Here is an 18,739-nt window from a genome sequence, read left to right as displayed (position 1 = left end):
CTAACACATATACTAATTAAGCAACTAATGTATTCAACTCTCATAAATTAAGCCCTATTCTTTCATACAAGAATACATAAGATCTAATTTTAAACGTTTTTAAAAACGATAAACTTACTTGTAACTGCTGTTGTAAATGTGTGATTTCTGCAATCCTCAACTCTCTAGATTTGTTTGTGCTCTCAATTTCTTGTCTTTGAATAGTCAATCTGCATCTGATATCCTGAAGCTTCCCTTCCAGTTGATGTTTTTTATCATTCTTCAACAGGGAAAGAAAATAGTGGTTTACTCAGATTTTAATTGGAATGCAAAACTGGTTCCAAGTTCTTTTAGTTAGACCTCTAAGTTGAAAAAGATTCCTTGTTCTGATCATAAAGTTTAGTCTACAAAAAGAAAATATACTTCTTTTAGATGAAGATTAAATAAAATGCAATTACACAAAGAAATAAATAGTAAAGAGTTGTAAAAGGAAATTAACAGTATTTTTAAAAATCTATCTAAATAAAGATATAAATGTAAGGATGCCCAGGAGGCAAGTAAAACTTTTATTAGAAGATATTTCACAGAAAATAATCCTGAACTTAAAAAGAATCGAGAGAACTCAGACTAGTTTAGATGAGTTAAAAATAATTAAAGAAACCTGCAAGAAAGATAAATATCTTCATCAAATTAAACTCTTACAGCAAGAGTTATAGATATCGAAGGTAAGAGAAATGAGAAACTAATTTTCTCTAAGTTTCTAAGGGAACTAATGCAAAGACAAATCTTCAATTTGTAAATAAATCAGAGAAATAGCTAGCATCCAAATTAATAAAATAAATTAAATTATATTGAAACTTCAAGAGAGAGAGAAAGATACTGTATTAATGGACAATGCAGCAATATAAAAAGCATTCTATCAGTACTATTTCAATTTATATAAAGGGCTTGATATTCCTTTGGAGAAAATAGATGAATATTTTTTTTTAAATCTACCAAAGATGATAAAGAAAGGAAGATTATGAATGGATCTACAACCTTTTATAGTTGTAGATCCATTCATAATCTATCTTTCTTTCTTTCTTTCTTTCTTTCTTTCTTTTTCTTTCTTTCTTTCTTTCTTATCATCTTCTCTAGGTTTCTGAAGCTATTAAAATTTTTAAACAAAAAAAGTATCTGTACCAGATGAATTATTGGGCTCTTCCTATAAATAATTTTAGGATGGATTTCTACAACCTTTGCAAAACACAGATAATCTTATTTTACAGAGAGGAAAGATTCTAGAAACTTGCAAAACTGCAAATATAGCATTTATACCTAAAGAGGAATAAGATTTGATTTCAAAAAGAAATTATAGACCAATATTATTATTGCATAAAGACTACAAATTTTTCACAATAGTCTCAGCTGACAGATTGAAACTAATTTTACAATAACTTATTCATGAAGATCAGTGTGGATTTTTACCTAAACGTCAGTAAAAAGAATGTTAAAATTGTGCTGGATATTTTAGAATCTTTTGAACAACATAATGAAAAACAAGCTGCATTATTTTTTTTAAGTGCAGAAAAAACTTTTGGTAATTTGAATTGGACTTTTTTATTTAAAGTTTTGGACGTTATGAACTTTGGAGAGAATTTTATAAATGAATAAAATTGATTTATATTTCATAAAAAGCACAAATAACCAATGAAATTTAGCTAAATCATGTAAAATACAAAAATGAACAAGACAATGTTTTAAGATTAAGAAACAGAAATAAAAGATGTTGAAAAAAATAAAAGAAACAAGATCAAATATAATTAAACAACAAAGTGGATTACTAGATTAAGAAGGTAAAATACTTGGGTATATGATAAATTTGAACTGTACGCTATTTCAAGATAATTATGTTACAACTAGGAATGAAGTTCAAAAAGATATGTTAAGATGAAAGAAAATGCACTTGCCATTGGGGAAAATTCTTATGACCTAGATGAATGTTTTGCCTAAACGCTATTTTTGTTCTAGACAAAATCCATTTTGATTGATGCACACACACACACCAAAATAGTAGAAAGATATAACTAAATTTATGGAGCAGCTGAAAAACTCATGCTAAATACAAACTGTTACAAGATGTAAAACAAAGAGGAGGATTGGGTTTACCTGATTTAAAATTATATTTTGTAGTTTATTGTTTAATCTGGATGAAAGAATGGATGCTACTGAAAAACAGAAGGCTTTTGGAATTAGAAGGACACAACTTCACATTTGTGTAGCATGGATATTTATGATACAACAAAACTAAGTTTAATGTAAACTATAAAATATTGTTTTGTTAGACATGCCATATTCAGAATATGGAATAGATATAAACCTAGATTGTGCCCAAAAGTACCTTTGTGGCTCTCAGCACAAGAAGCATTTTATATAAAAGTTACGGTAACTTGCTCTGATATATTAGAATTTTGCCAAGGAGAATGTAAAATATATTATTAAAAATTTGTCTTCCTTTATCTTTAATCTTCAGTTGGGTGAAATAGGGCAACAGTTTTAAACCAAGGAAATTCATATAGTACCAACAGACAAGAATATTTGTAGCTCAGGGTTGAACTGAGCACACTTGGTGCTCTCCAAGCTTGGTGGTTTTCTTGCAGACGTTTCATTATCCAACGAGGTAACATCATCATCTGATGTTGTACACTGATGATATTAGCTAGTTTGGTAATGAAACGTCTGCAAGAAAACCACCAAGCTCAGAGTGCATCAAGGATCACATTCTTCAAGTGGGCTAATTTATAAAAAATGTCCAAAATCTGGAACCATGAGTCCCAGGGAGTTAAAATTTCACAAATCTGTGGCCACTTCAGTGCTGTTGTATTGCTGTGTCAGTGCTGCCACCTGGAGGTTCAGTAGATTGATCTCTCCTTCATCTATTTGAGATTAGATAGGCCACTCCCACCCTAGCCTTCCTCAGGCCCAGCAACCATCAGCTGCTGGAGGTTAGTCAGCTGCAATCAAGCTGGCAAGAAACCGGAAGTCACTTCTGCTTTTTTGCCTATGTTCATTTCTGTTTCTCTGTTTAGAAAGGAGATATTAAGGAAACATATCTGAAATGATGCCTCAGTGGGTCATGGATTGTCTAGTGTAAAATAAAATCAAGAGAAGAGTTGGCAGTGGAAAGATACATCTGTCAACAGTTTTCCTATGTACAATTGCTAGAAAGATGCAAAGTAAATAAGATAACTTTTGATTCTGAACACTGTATGACTGAATTTGAGACAGAATTGTGTACAAACAATGAACATGTTATTGTGTATAATATATATATTTTTATAAAGTGATGCATTGTTGGCATATGTCACCAAAAAAATTGTTGAGAACTATAAAGGTACTTCCAATTTATGCCAGAAAGCCAAACAAGAAAAGATGCTTTATTGTGCTTGATGGGTTATGGCAAATCCTAGAAAATTCTGGACTCAATTATATATATATTAATACAACACAGGAGAGTTTAAAGACCAGTATGCAATTGAAACCAGATACCTTTGTTTTGGGATTCATGGATACAAAGTTTACAGCAAGATTATTACATGCACAAAGGGGCGGGGGTAGTGGAATTCAGCTTTACGCACAATGGAGGAATAGATGGTAAACATGATGGAATTGCTGAGATGGCCAAATTGGCAGCTATGATTACAGAAAATATATCGTCAATTTAATGCTGACTGGAAAACCCCTTCACTTTTTGCATGAAACAAAAACATGAAATTATGTTTTGATGATTAGAAAAAAAATTATAGAAAAAAATCTAATTTTGAAAATATCTGGCAAATGTTTCTCACTTACTAAAGCTTCCAGTTCAAACTCCAAAGTTTTTTTCTTAGCTTTCAAAACCACTATATCTTCTTGTTCTTTGTTTCTTTGATTCAGCAATTCTTGACGACGATTACGTTCCCACTCAAGCTGTCTCTGCCTTTCCAGTTCTCTTTTAGCAGCCTTTGTTAGTTTAAAAATATGAAAAAAAATTGTTCACTTTTGTAGTTCTATTAAAATATAAGTTCCAACCTATATAATAATGTATAGTACTGTATGTAATAATTGTATTCATACAAAGTGCAGATATATGTCTCCCTGTCATCTTCCTAATATAAACTAGATATTAAGTAAGTCCTCGATTTCCTTCCCAATATTTCCTTGGATCTTTATTCTAATTAAAATAGATTTTAATTAGACACTTGTGTGATTATGCAAATTAACTCTCTCCAGGAGTACACAATTTATGAATGTAAGAAAAATAGCCAGATTAGAAAGTTCTTATACATACAAATATTAGTATGTTAGTTCAAATGTTATTATAGGTAGAAAGGTTACAAAGCTGAAGAATGAAAAACAAAAATGTTTTATCTATTAAAATGAACAGAGATTTACAAGATAGCTAAACTAAATTAGTATACTAATTTTAAAATTAGTAAATAGTAGTAATATTAAAAAATTCAGGCAATTTGATAATCAGGCAAAATCTGTTTGAAAGGCATAGGTGAACATTCTACAAAAGTTCAGTAACTAGCAATTAAATAATAATAAAAGCAACTATCAAATATTATTTGATAAATAAGTTGCTAAAAACTGTCCCCTGGTAGCAAGAAACATAGTGATCATGTGAGGTAAACAATGTCTTACTGTCCTTAAATCCCAAACTCGCAAGGACTTTTTAAAGTTTCAGGACCAGACCATTTATTTATGCTTAAAAGATAAACAGTGGGCAGTAATAATTTAGATTCGGTGCAACCTAACAGCCAAAGTTTACATGGTCATGATTTAGAGCCAAGTTAAGGAAACAATACTTATAAGTACCTTTCTGACAAAATATTGCAAAAACATTAAATGATTCCTTCCCCATTTTGCCAAATATCTCATTTATATAACTTTGAAAAGAAAACAGAAAAAAGAAAAAGAAATAACATATAATAACCCCAATATAAGTTTTCAACTATGAATGTTCCTCTGAAAATATTTGTTTACCTCACGCCTTTCTATTTCTTTCCTCCTTTCCTCTTCCCTTTGGCGTTCCAATTCTCTTTGTTTTTCTAATTGTTTTTCTAATTCCAGTTGCCTTTTCCTCTCCTGCTCCTGCCGTTCACGTTCCTTCCTTTCCTGCTCTGCTCTTTCCAACTGTGCAAGGCGTTCTTGCTCTTTTCTTTGTTGTTCCAAAAGAGCTTGTCTCCGCTTTTCAAGTTCTAGATTGCCACGTTCAAAGTTCTCACGTTTTTTATCTTCAAATGTAACTTTTAAAAAATGTTACAATTACAATTCAGATGTGTTTTGTGCATATATAAACATGAAGTTATGTAGCCTATCTGGAATTATTATTTTTTGTCTTTTTTTTCTTTTAATGACCCCGTAATCCCTTACATGGAGGTGGAGTCGGGGCAACTGAATGAAGCTGAGTGTTTATTGGCCGGATGCCCTTCCTGTCGCCAATGCAGAGTTCACGGCAGATATTTACTCATTGTGCCCAGAGTGTGAAATAGCTGCCGCTACCTAGGATCAAACTCATAGCCTTCTGATTGTGAGGCAAGAACTCCACCTCTAGGCTACTGCGCCACTCATATAGTCTATCTGGAATGCACTTTAACATTGTAAAATGCTATATATAAACGCCTGATCTTTATTATTCTTGTAAATGGATATATATATAAGAAACACAATATTCCTTAACACTTTATAGTTAAATAATGCTAAGGGTACTTCATAAGTCTTCCATATACCACAGTTGGCAATCATACTTTAGGCAAAATTTCTTATCAAGCATTTCTCTTCCATATGTCATAACCATTATATATATTTGATGCTATCAAATGGGAATTGGCCTCCAGTAAATAGATACTATCAGTTATGATTTGTGGACCAGTAATTGGTTTACTAAAATTGTAATGATGAATCATACAATAAACACCTTTATTAATAAGGACTCCCAAATTGAAAAAATACTGGGGAAAAATATAAGCCCACCCCTGAAAATAAGTCCCCTGAACAATCCTCCCCTTGCCAACCTAGCGGTATCCCAAAGGCACCAAGCCGCAGAACGAGGTGGGGGGGGGGCAAAGGTGCTCGCGTTGCTTGGTGCTTTTGGGGTACCACTAGGTTGGTCAGTGGCACTGTGCTCAACTAAAGAAAGGGGTTGCCAGGCAGCTGCTCTCTTGCAAGCGGGCTTCCTGCAGAGCCAGGGCATCTCCACTGCTGGCGCCACCCAGGTTTTTTTGTTTTCAGCTTTCAAAGCACAGAGGACAGATGCCGCTCTGGGAGTACGCTCTATGGTAGCATACAACCATAGAGCGTACTCTCAGAGTGGCATCCGTCCTCTGTCCGCCGGGAAAAAAAACCCCAAGCGTCGGGCAACGCCAGCAGTGGAGATGCCCTGGCTCTGCAGGTACTGTAGAGTTAGCCAAGGGCATTGTGAGCCTGTGACTCGCATGAGCGGGGAGCGGAAAAGCCGATTGCGCAACCCCCCTCTTCAGCCATGCAGAGCCACCTTCACTCACCTAGGGGCAGTCCGAAGGCGCCGAGCCGCAGGAGGCGGCAAACAGGTGCTCGCATTGCTTGGTGCCTTCCAGCTACCACTAGATCGGTCAGCGGCGCTGTGCCTGGCTGGAAAGGGGGGGTTGCCGGGCGGCTGTTCTGACTGTGGTCACCTCATGGCTGCTGTGTTGCTGCTACAGCGCAACACAGCCATTCGTTTTTTGCTCATTATTGCCCCCCCCCACCAGCTCCCAGGAGCACTCTATAAGCGTCCTAAAGGCTATGCATGCCCCTTTTTTGAAAACAAAATGGGCCTGTTTTCACGAAAAATGGGTCATTTTTGGGAGGTCTGCAGAGTGCAAAAACTTTTTTTTAAATTTGCCTCTTCAAAATATTGGTGCGTCTTATACTCCGAAAAATACGGTAATGTTGAAGTTGCCATTTTCATGGCAATTTCCAGGAGTAGCATCAATCTACTCTGCTGCTATAATGACTGTTTCCAAAAAATGTGAGAAACAGTTGCATTGCAATCTTGATGACAGAAAAGCTAAAGTGAAAAATATTATTGACATGACCTCTGCAAATATAGTTTTTGTGTTCTATTTTACATAATCTCCTTGGGGTTTTCTCACACCAACAAACAATGTAATAAAGGGTTCTTGGTTCAAATGCAACCTATATATCACACAACATAATTTCCATAAAATACATGTTTCTTAATTTCAAATAAACGTTGGTTTTCCAGAACATAGTATCTTTCAAAAATAGGCAGCCCAAATTTACTCATTTACGTTTTCACTCACCGGGCAATTTCTTTTCCAGTTGCTGCTGTTCTTCTTCTAATACTGGTTCTTCTGGTAACCGTTGCTCTACAGATATTGAACTAGTAACAGATACACCACTGCCAGAACGAACTCTTCTATCAATAAAGAATACATTAAAATATATGCCCACACACAAAGCTACTGTTATTTATTCTAATGTTATCATTTTATTTCCTACCCAACTATGCAGATAACTAATTTAAAGGTTAAAGTTCAAATCATTAAACCTAAATAAACTGCACGACAGGACATTCATTGGAACTTAATACAATGGATAAATTCAACTTACAAAGCCATTTGATTGAAACAGTGATATAAAAGTCTTGTCTGCAATAAGACTGTATGTGTTCGTGATTTGGTAATGAACAAGCAGCATAGAACTGAGACCTGGCAAAGGCAGGGAAGCAATGCTGCCATCTATTAAATCTGCCCATCTGGTTTGCAGGTTCTGCAGCAATAAGAATGTCAGAAAGGGAAGGGGGCATTGATCCAGTGTAACATCTCATCAATGATATATTTTTCTATAGTTATGCTCTACGGAAAAGCTAGGAATCGTTTTGTGTACCAGGGTAAGCCACCAGACCAAGAAGCAACTCCACAGGAAATTTGTAATTTATTAAAAGTAGATGACCCTGGTTCACAAAAGGATCCCTAGCTTTTCCCTACAACATAATTGCATAGAACTTAAAACTATGTTTAGACCAAAAAAAAATACCTCTCTAAATTAGAAGAAATGACGGGCTTGGACATTATATTCCTTACATAATAAAGCTATCTAAAGTACACCAAAATAAGGAGTAGAATTCTAAAGATAAAATTCAGCATCAAAATGACAAGCTCTAAATTTTACCTAAATGAAGGGGGAATATATTCTGGGGATAACACAGGTGGCAATGGCTGTCCTGACATAGCCATATCGATTAAATGCATAGCTAGAATAAACTCTTCTGCTGTCAGTTTTCCATCTTGATCAATATCTGAAAGATTCCTATTGAGAGGGGAAAAAGAGTTAAGTAAATTTTCACTATTTCTTTTTCTATTAAAGCTAAACTAAGAAGAAGGAAGAGACTATGTTCTTAGTGTTCCCAGTTACCTTACTCAAGATTTACTCATTAAATAATCTATGTGCCCATGTATATATAGCTTTCTCCATCTTTTTTTGCATTTAATCCCTTTGTCCTATTTTCTTCTTGGCATCATTTAGCTATTATTAGAGATGTTCTGCTCTTTACTTCCAAATTTAAAAAGGTGATTTAGGAGAGGAAAACACAGCACACCTGTTGGCTTTATCTTTTCCTGGACTTGCATGGTAGCTATTCAATCCCAAGTAAATATGCATTTGAATCAAAAAGGTGCAAACAATAAGCTCACACTCATGCTAAGGCACTTTCTCAGTAGCTTTTCTTATACCTTTTTCAGCTTCATATCTAAAGTGAACCTCTCCCTTTATATTTGTAGCTCTTTTAAATTGGGAATATGGTGATAATTCATATTCTGTTACAGAGGCAAGAGAACATTAAGAGGTATATTTGGAAAAATTCTAAAATAATTTATTGAAATAAACATTTTTCTCTTCATAAGTCTACCCTAAAGATTGTTGATAATTTAAATTTGAAATAAAGCAAACAAGTGAGATCTGGAAAATAAACTGATGATAAACAATTTTATGAAAAACATTTACCATATTGTAGCCAACTGAGCCTGTGGTAAACTTGACTGCATAAGGATAGTTCTTGCTTGTGGACCTAGTAAATGCAAAACGTGCCACAATAATACATTTTAATACAGAATTTTTTAAATGGTTGCTTTGATTTTATTTATTTTTATTTATTTAATCCAATTTAGTAGCCGTCCAAGTGCAGTAGACTCTGATGAAATATTTATTGTTTTCTTAAACAATGCAGCCCTTTAGAAAAAAACTCTTTTCTATTCCAAAGAAATGTAAAAACAACTTTCCTGAAGATTATCAACATGTTTTAATGGCAAAGACAAATGTTTCTAATCAATGGAACAATTAGTTCTACAGCTTTGTATATTATATTTTATGTATGTATACATAGAAATATTTCCATTAATAAAACTTGTTAGTTAAAAAAGGTGATACTGTCCGATTTCTGCTGCTATATACTAACATTTCCATATTATGCATATTTTGCATAGGTGCTCAATAAAAGGCATAGAGTGTTCACAGGATAGAGGGGGCTCACATATAAAAATTGATGAAAGCTAAGGAATAAGAGGCTTTCTTTAGAGCTCAATTTCTAGTAATAAGTATAACAGCAAAAAAATGAAAAGGGAAATATATCATACTGCATTCATATGCCCAGCATAGATTCACAATCTACTATTATGATTTGCAATTGAACTAATGCTGTACCTCAGTAATGGTAATGCAGAATACTTAATTTTATTTCATCTAACCAAACAACATGTTGTAATGTTGAAATAGCATTGGCCTTAAAAATATTTCACCTAACAGTCACAATAAGGGAATGGAAGCAGGCAAATACATATAAACTTGCCAAAGCATTTGCAATAGTTAAAGAGCCCTAATCAGGTTCTAATCTTGTTAGAACTCAATTTGTTCATCCAGTCTCACCAGTCAAGACTGGTCCTCAAGAAATAGTCTGCCAAAAGTTCCCTTCCCTTTTGTTGCCTTCAAATATGGATATGACAGCAGACCATCTCTATAATAGCTCCCACCTTATGGAGTATTTCCTCATGGAAGTTGGTGGAGCATCCATTTTGCAACAATTCTAGAAACAGGTTAGAACCTATACCATACAGTTTTGATCAGGATACAGGATTATTTTTGTTTGTGGTGATTATTTTTTGATTTTGACTTTGTTTTTATGTCCTGATTATTTATGCCTTTAGATTATTTTGCTAATGTTGTAGGTTGCTGAGTCTCCTTTAGAATTGTCATAGGGTTGCGATTACTGTAACAATAAATAAATACTTTAAAAACTGCATTTTTTTAAAGGTGAGATATTGTTAAAACAGGTATTCTTGTATTTCACCAGAAAGCCATTACCACAAATTGCTCTATGGGAAAAAAACAATTTTAAAAGTTTGTTTATCTAATACTATCAACAGGGTCCTTAATTTAAACTATTTATGTTGGTTGCAAGCAGCTGTAAGAGGATTTTGGTCTGAAAGATTACAGTTAAATAAATAAATAAAATAGATGAATCCAATCAAAGTCCCACATTTCACAACATGTATTTTCCAAAAGAGACCAACAAAATGCTGGCTCACTTTTATTTCCCTAATAGTTAGCATTCAGAGACATAGCACTTCTAAATCCAGAAATTCCCCTTCACTAATATAACTAATATCTCATTGATTGGCATGACTTTTTAACCGCTGCATTACACAGGTTCCAAGTATTTAGCAGAATTAATCAAACCAAATATATTTTAAAACTGAATACATTTTAAATGTGTTTTATTTAAACTGAATATAATTTTTAAAGTGTTCATTAAAACGCATGTCCTAGTACCTGTTAAATGTCCACTCATTGTTTTATCATGACTGTTGAATAGCTGCCTGTATTTTAGTCTTGATGACTGAGGAACAGCCCACTCTAATGCCGGAGATGCACTGGAATAATAAAACAGAGAAAATAAACCACAGCTCCAAGAATACTAAATTCTAGATTAGATTTTTTTTTTAAAGTAACTTTCTCTTTGTTCTTTAACATTTTAATACCACTGAAATGTCACTTAAGTTACCATTTTACATTTATCTTGGATCAAAAGAATTTATTTCTGCAGAGATTCACACTCTGAAAAACACCTTAAAAATCAGCATACAGCTCACTAAGTTCTTTTAAAAGATATATTTTCATCTTTGCTTTCTATAGTGTGATTTTTTATAGTTTCTTTAGCATAATGCCACAAAAGTTTGTTATAATGAACCTTTCCATTAAATGTTCTTTGAATATATATTCATACTTTTTCTCTTTTTAAATCTTGGATTTTTCTTCATCATAATTATCTTCTCCTGACCATTTTAAAGCATCCATATGTTTCCAATATTATCGGTACAATACATGAACAGTATGTAGTTTACAGTAAGATCAATAAACACAGATTAAAGGCTTAACATGATGTCAAAAAGTAGGTCACACTTTGAACTATGAGACCAGTTCAAGACTTAAACCATGATGTGCTTCACATAATACTTTCAACATTCTTTCTTATTCCTACTGTTTGGCATTATCCTTTCCCAATCTGTTCTACTTTTAAGTTTCCATTTGAAAGATTTGAAAGAGACAATTTAGCAGTGGTGGGATTCAAATAATTTAACAACTGGTTCTCTGCCTAGTGACTGGGACGGAGAGTGTGGCTGGGTGGGCATGGTCAGGGTGGGCATGATAGCAATCAGCCTCCTACAGCACTCTGCCAGCCAAAACGGGGAGCGGGGGTTAATTACAAAATGTGGGCTTTGCTTTGTGACATCCAGATCCAACAAGCAAGTGGCATGAACTGCATAGAAAATACACTTTTGTTTGGTTATGAAGAAATATCCCCAGATGTACACTAAATGTAGACTGACTTTTAGCTACACGCCTTCCCAGTAAATAGCAAAATTTGAAGCTCTAGGTAAACAGAATTCATTTTAGGATAAGTAACCAGTTTGCATATTGGAGGTTCCTAAAGGAATCACCTGCACCATCCTGGAAACCAAAATGGGGTGCAGGGGAACGTGATGCCCTGTGCCTCATTTTGGCCCTGGAAGGCCTCCTGCACCACCCTGGAAGCTAAAACAGGGCATGTGGGGAACTCTTGGGAGGGGCGGGGTGGAACCAGCCAAAGGTGGGATTTGCTGGTTCTCTGAACTGGACAAAAAATTAACAACCAGTTCGCCTGAACTAGTGCGAACAGGCTGAATCCTACCTCTGCCATTTAGGCTATCAAATCAAACCCTCCCCTCCTTAGTGCCATAATCCAAATTAAAACCTCTTGGTCAGTTGTCTATCTAACTTCCAAAATGATACCTGATTTTACTGTGAACCTGCTTTTACTGCTCAAAAGGGTTTTTTCTCATATTCAATTAGAATCTTCCCTTTGTGATTTTAATTCAATAGAAAGGAGCCAACATGTTTCTCTTTAGTTTTCTCAAGCTTAATATAATCATTTCCTTTAATTTCTTCTCATGGGATTTAGTTACTAATCCGTGTATATCTTTGTGGAAGTTTTTTTATGTGATCTAGTTTATTCTGAATCTTTTCTAAAATGTGGTACCCATAACTGGATTTCAAGGGAAAAATCTTACCAAAGCACACTATACAATTTCCTGTTATTGAAAATAATATTTTATTGATGTAACCTAAAATAGGTATTGCTTTTTTCTTCTACAGCCACATCATTCTACTACCTTATTATCTGATTGTAGTCAACCACCATTCCAACCTATTTTTTATAAGTATTCTTATAAAGCCATATATCCTCAATATCTGTACATTTGAATTTTTAAGTTCTTTGTATTTCTCTCTAGTAAAATATTTTCATATTTATAGATTTTATAAGACACTTACACATTTATAAAGAACATTTTTCAAATATCTCATCCCCAAAAGATATCACCCTTGTGTATCTCTAGCACATATGTTATTTATTTCACAACCTCTCCAACATCACCAGGTCCAATATTTGAATATCTGAAAACATTTTTGGGGGGATACTGTCTCATCTATCAATTATTTTCATAGATAGGGATATTTTGTTTCCATCAACATTAGTTGAAGTGATTTAGCAAGCTGCGTGTGATTCCCATCTTTTTTAAGCTTTGTATAAAAACACATTTCTTTTACTCATCTTTTAAAATTTTTCTAAAATATAAAAGGATTTTTTCAAGATTATAGCCGTTCCTTTTGTAAATGAATATCTTTAAAATTATGTATTCTTAAAAATTGGCAGCTATTCATACAGTGGTGGGATTCAAATCATTTAACAACTGGTTCTCATGCCTAATGACCGGCTGGATGGATGTGGCAGGGTGGGCATCGTCAGGGTGCGTGACAGCACTCAACCTTCTGCAGCACTCTGCCACCCAAAATGGGGCGCGGGGGTTAATAACAAAATGTGGGCTTTGCTTTATGACATCGCGATCCAGCGAGCAAGGGGATGAACTGCACAGAAAATACACTTTTGTTTGGTTATGAAGAAATATCCCCAAAGTCAGATGTAGATCTACTAAATGTAGATTGTCTTTTAGCTACACACCTCCCCAGCAAAGAGCAAACTTTGAAGCTCCAGGTAAAGGTACCCTGGGCCTAAGCCATGGAGCGCTTTAAAGGTCATAATTAGTACCTTGAATCGCACCCGGAAGACAACCGGCAACCAGTGCAGGCCGCCTAAAAGGGGTGTAACATGGGAGCACCTAGGTGCCCCCATGATAACCCGTGCAGCCGCATTCTGGACCAGTTGAAGCCTCCGGGTGCTCTTCAAGGGCAGCCCCATGTAGAGAGCGTTACAGTAGTCCAGGCGAGAAAGGACGAGGGCATGAGTGACTGTGCATAGAGCATCCCGATCCAGGAAGGGGCGCAAACTGACATACCAGGCGAACCTGGTAAAAGGCCCCCCTGGTCTTCTAAACTAAGCTATGTATCCAGGAGGACGCCCAGATTGTGGGCCCTCTCTGAGGGGGCTAAAATTTCTCCCCCTATCATCAAAGATGGAACAAGATGCACAAATCAGGATGACGGAAACCACAGCCACTCCGTCTTGGAGGGATTGAGCTTGAGCCTGTTCCTCCCATCCAGATCCGCACAGCCTCCAGGCATCGGGACATCACGTCGAGGGCATTGTTTGGGTGGTTTGGGGTGGAGATGAAAAGTTGGGTATCATCAGCATATTGATGATACCGTATCCCAAAACCACGGATGATCTTACCCAGTGGTTTTATATATATGTTGAACAGGAGGGGTGAGAGAACCGACCCGTGAGGCACCCCACAAGTGACGCACCTCAGGGTCGATCCCTGCCCTCCAGTCAACACAAACTGCGACCGATCCAACAGGTAGGAGGAGAACCACCGTAATACGGTGCCCCCCACTCCCAACCCCCCAAGTCGTCGCAGTAGGATACCATGGTCAATAGTATCGAAAGCTGCTGAGAGGTCTAATAGGACCAGGACAGAGGAACAGCACCTGTCCCGGGCCCGCCAGAGATCATCGACCAACGCAACCAATGCCATTTCCATGCTGCATCCGGGCCTGAAACCCAACTAAAATGGATCCAGGTAGACAGCTTCATCCAGGAACTGGGGAAGCTGTCGTGCTACCGCATTCTCAACAACCTTCGCAACAAAGTGAAGGTTGGAGACCGGACGATAGTTGGCTAAAGAAGCTGGGTTCAGGGAAGGCTTCTTAAGGAGGGGCCTCAGCACCGCCTCCTTCAAGGCGGTGGGAAAGAACCCCTCTCTCAACGAAGCGTTGGTAATCGCCTGGAGCCAGCCTCATGTCACCTCCCGGGAAGCTGAGACTAACCAAGAGGGACATGGGTCCAGCACACAAGTGGCAGCACTGAGTCTCCCCATAATCCTGTCCATGCCCTCGGGGGTCACAGGATCAAACTCATCCCAGATGGTCTCCACAAGATTCAGCCCGTCGACTCACCCGGATCTACCCAGTCAGAGTCCAACCCTGTCCGGATCTGAGCGATTTTATCCTGCAGATACTGAACAAATTCTTCAGCCCTACCCTGCAAGGGGTCTTTCCCAGCTCCTTGGTTAAGTAAGGAGCGGGTCACCCTAAACAGGGCAGCTGGGCAGTTATCTGCGGACGTGATAAGAGTGGAAAAATGTTGCCGTTTTGCTGCTTTTATCGCCACTAAGTAGGATTTAATATGAATTCTTACCATTGTTCGATCAGATTCGGACCGGCTGGCCCTCCAACCACTCTCTAGGTGTCTTTTTAGGCATTTCATCTCCCGGAGCTCCTTGGTAAACCAGGGAGCTACCCGGGATCGACACCGGGTCAGAGGCTGCAAAGGCACAACATGATCCAAAGCCCCAGTGGCCGCCCTATCCCAGGCTTCCACTAGGGCTTCGGTCGAGTTGTGAGCAAGGGATTCAGGAAAAGTCGCAAGCTCCATCAGGAACCTTTGAGGGTCCATCAGGCACCATCTATCGGTTCCGCCTCCCTGTGGTGAGGGGTAGCAGTATGGAAGTCATGCCTGATGAGGAAATGATCCGACCATGACACAGAAATATCCCCTAAATCTAGATCATTCATTCACTGCCCAGAGACAAAAATCAGGTTGAGCGTGTGTCCCCCATTATGGGGGGGGGGGTGTTGTCTTGAATTAACTGAGTTAGGTCCATAGCCGTCATGGAAGCCATGAACTCCCGAGCTGACTCAGATGTCTCGCCAATGGAAGGCAGATTGAAATCCCCCAGGATCATAAGCCTGGGGAAATCAACTGCCAATCCAGCTAACACATCTAGCAGCTCCAGCAGGGCCGATGAAACATAGCAGGGAGACAGGTAAGTAACATCACAAAAAGGGACTCATACCCGCCTATCTGAGGCATAATGACCTCCTGAGGTCTGAGACTTTCCCTAATAACCACTGCCGCCACCCCCCACCCCTGCCCTGGACTCTCGGCTGGTGAAACGCCTGGAAGCCTGGTCGGCATAATTCACTAAGTTTGTAAGTTTAATTTTATTTATAGGCCACCCAATCTCGAAGGACTCCAGGTGGCTTACAGAAGGGAAGAGAAAGAAAATAAAAGAAAGTAAAAAATAAAATAAGACAAGTTAAAACGACACAGATACATTCATTCATTTCAGTCAGGGCTGGACCTCAACAATGAGGTCAACAGCCCCAGGCCTGCCGGAAAAGCCAGGTCTTGACAGCTTTTCTGAAGGCTATGAGAGTGGGTGAGGTCCGGATTTCTGGGGATAGTTCGTTCCAAAGGGTCGGGGCAGGCACAGAGAAGGCTCTCCTCCGGGGAGCCGCCAGCCAACATTGTCTGGCTGACGGCATCTGAAGGAGGCCAACCCTGTGAGATCTTACCGGCCGCTGGGAGGAGTGTGGCAGTAGGCAGTCTCGCAGGTATGCTGGTCCTAAGCCATGTAGGGTTTTAAAGGTAATAACCAACACCTTGAATTGCGTCCGGAGACCAATGGGTAGCCAGTGCAGCTCACGGAGGATAAGTGTAACATGGGTGTACCTAGGTACACCCAATATTGCTCACGCGGCTCCATTCTGGACTAGTTGCAGTCTCCGAACGCTTTTCAAGGGTAGCCCCATGTAGAGCGCATTGCAGTAATCCAGACTTGAGGTGACTAGGGCATGAGTGACAGTTTGGAGTGCCTTCCGATCCAAGTAGGGCCACAATTGGTGCACCAGGCGAACCAGGGCAAAGACTCCCCTGGTCACAGCCGACAGATGATGTTCCAGTGTCAGCTGTGAATCCAGGAGGACCCCCAAATTGCGTGCCCTCTCTGAGGGGCGTAAGTTTTCACACCACAGGATCAAGGATGGACTATCTGGGCTGTCCTTCGGGGGGAACATCCATAGCCACTCAGTCTTGTTGGGATTGAGCACGAGTTTGTTTACCCCCATCCAGATCCTAACAGCCTCCAGGCACCGGCACATCACGTCCGCCGCTACACTGAGCTGGCACGGGGCAGAGAGATATAATTGTGTATCATCAGCATACTGATGATACTTAACCCCATGCTGTCGAATGATCTCACCCAGCGGCTTCATGTAGATGTTAAATAGGAGGGGGGACAAGACCGAACCCTGCGGCACCCCACATTTAAGGGGCCTAGGGGTCAACCTCTGTTGCCCGACCAACACCGACTGCGACCTGTCAGAGAGGTAAGAGGAGAACCACCGTAGAACAGTGTCTCCCACCCCCACCTCCCCTAACCGTCGCAGAAGGATACCATGGTTGATGGTATCGAAAGCCGCTGAGAGGTCAAGAAGCACCAGGATAGAGGAATGTCCTCTATCCCTGGCCCGCCAGAGCTCATCGGTCAGTGTAACCAAAGCAGTTTCTGTGCTGTATCCAGGCCTGAAGCCAGACTGAAAGGAGTCTAGATAATCTGCTTCATTCAAGGTCCATCGGAGTTGAAGCACCACCACCTTCTCAACAACCTTTCCCAAAAAAGGAAGGTTGAAGACAGGACGATAGTTCTTAAGAATAGCTGGATCCAGAGAAGGCTTCTTAAGGAGGGGTCTCACCACCACTTCCTTAAGTGGCTGCGGGAAAGACCCCTCCTGTAAAGAAGCGTTCATAATCCTCTGGAGCCAGCCTTGTGTTACCTCCCTGCTGGTCGAAACCAGCCAGGAGGGGCACGGGTCCAATAAACAGGTGGAGGAACTCATCGCTCCCATGGCCTTGTCCACTTCAGGGGTGATAAACCCGAACTCATCCCAGCAAATCTGACTAAGACCCCCCCTCGGCATCTCAACTGGTGCTGCCCAAGTAGAGTCCAGGTCCGCCCTAATCTGAGTGATTTTATCCGACAGAAACTGGACAAACTCCTCAGCTCTTCCCTGCAAGGGTTCCCCCGCTTCCTCACCTTTTAGGAGGGAGCGGGTCACCCTAAACAGGGCGGCTGGGTGGGATTCCACGGATGCAATAGGAGCAGAAAAATATGTGCATTTTGCCGCCCGTTTCGCCACTAAATAAGTCCTAATAAAGGCTCTTAACAGTGTTCGGTCAGTTTCGGAGTTACTAGCCCTCCAGCATCGCTCTAGGCGTCTCTTTTAGCGCTTCATCTCCCGGAGTTCCTTGGTGAACCAAGGTGCCCTCCTGGATCCACTGCCACGGAGAGGTCGCAAAGGCGCAATCCGATCCAAAGCCTCAGCCGCTGCAACATTCCAGGCAGCGACTAAGGCCTCTGTCGGGTTGTGGGCAAGGGAGTCAGGTATCCCTCCAAGCTCCTTCTGGAATCCTTCCGGATCCATCAGGCGCCTGGGGCGGAACCACTTAATCGGCTCCACCTCCCTGCGATGGGGGAGTAGCATCCCAAAGTCAAGCCTCAGCAGGAAGTGATCTGACCATGACAAGGGTGAGATCTCTATTCCCCTTAATTCAAGATCACATCTCCACTGCCCCGAGAGAAATGCAAGGTCGAGTGTGTGTCCCGCTCTATGAGTTGGACCCTGAACTACTTGGGTCAAGTCCATGGTTGTCATGGAAGCCATGAACTCCTGCGCTCCATCAGAGTGTTTGCCCAGGGATGGCAGGTTAAAGTCCCCCAGTACCATCACACTGGGGAACTCCACCGCCAACCCGGCTACCGCCTCTAGGAGCGCAGGCAGGGCCATTGTGACGCAGCTGGGAGGTAGGTATGTCAAAAACAAGCCCACTTGAGCCCCTAGGTCCAACTTCAGGAGAAGGGACTCACACCCCACGATCTCTGGGGCAGGGATCCTGCGAGGAGTTAATGACCCTCGGATAATC

At 39.5% G+C, this 18,739-nt stretch overlaps 1 protein-coding gene across 6 annotated transcripts in view; it reads right to left on the bottom strand.

Moving 5' to 3' along the window:
- The window catches only part of ITSN1 (intersectin 1), a 98,249-nt gene that overhangs the window by 49,708 nt on the left and 29,802 nt on the right, over positions 1-18,739 (bottom strand). For 5 of the 6 annotated variants that reach the window (XM_032219613.1, XM_032219614.1, XM_032219616.1 and 2 more), the window contains 7 exons: positions 10,810-10,910; positions 8,989-9,052; positions 8,158-8,295; positions 7,287-7,402; positions 4,987-5,249; positions 3,811-3,960; positions 119-259 (listed from right to left, as the gene is read on the bottom strand). In XM_032219613.1, the coding sequence (XP_032075504.1) occupies positions 119-259; positions 3,811-3,960; positions 4,987-5,249; positions 7,287-7,402; positions 8,158-8,295; positions 8,989-9,052; positions 10,810-10,910 (973 nt within the window). The remainder of the gene's footprint in view (positions 1-118; positions 260-3,810; positions 3,961-4,986; positions 5,250-7,286; positions 7,403-8,157; positions 8,296-8,988; positions 9,053-10,809; positions 10,911-18,739) is intronic. The other variant, XM_032219615.1, reaches the window with a different exon arrangement.

Source organism: Thamnophis elegans, chromosome 6 (assembly GCF_009769535.1).
Source record: "Thamnophis elegans isolate rThaEle1 chromosome 6, rThaEle1.pri, whole genome shotgun sequence".
Taxonomy (NCBI): domain Eukaryota; kingdom Metazoa; phylum Chordata; class Lepidosauria; order Squamata; family Colubridae; genus Thamnophis; species Thamnophis elegans.
Note: the sequence above shows the minus strand (reverse complement) of the source record. Positions and strands in the feature narration are given on the sequence as shown.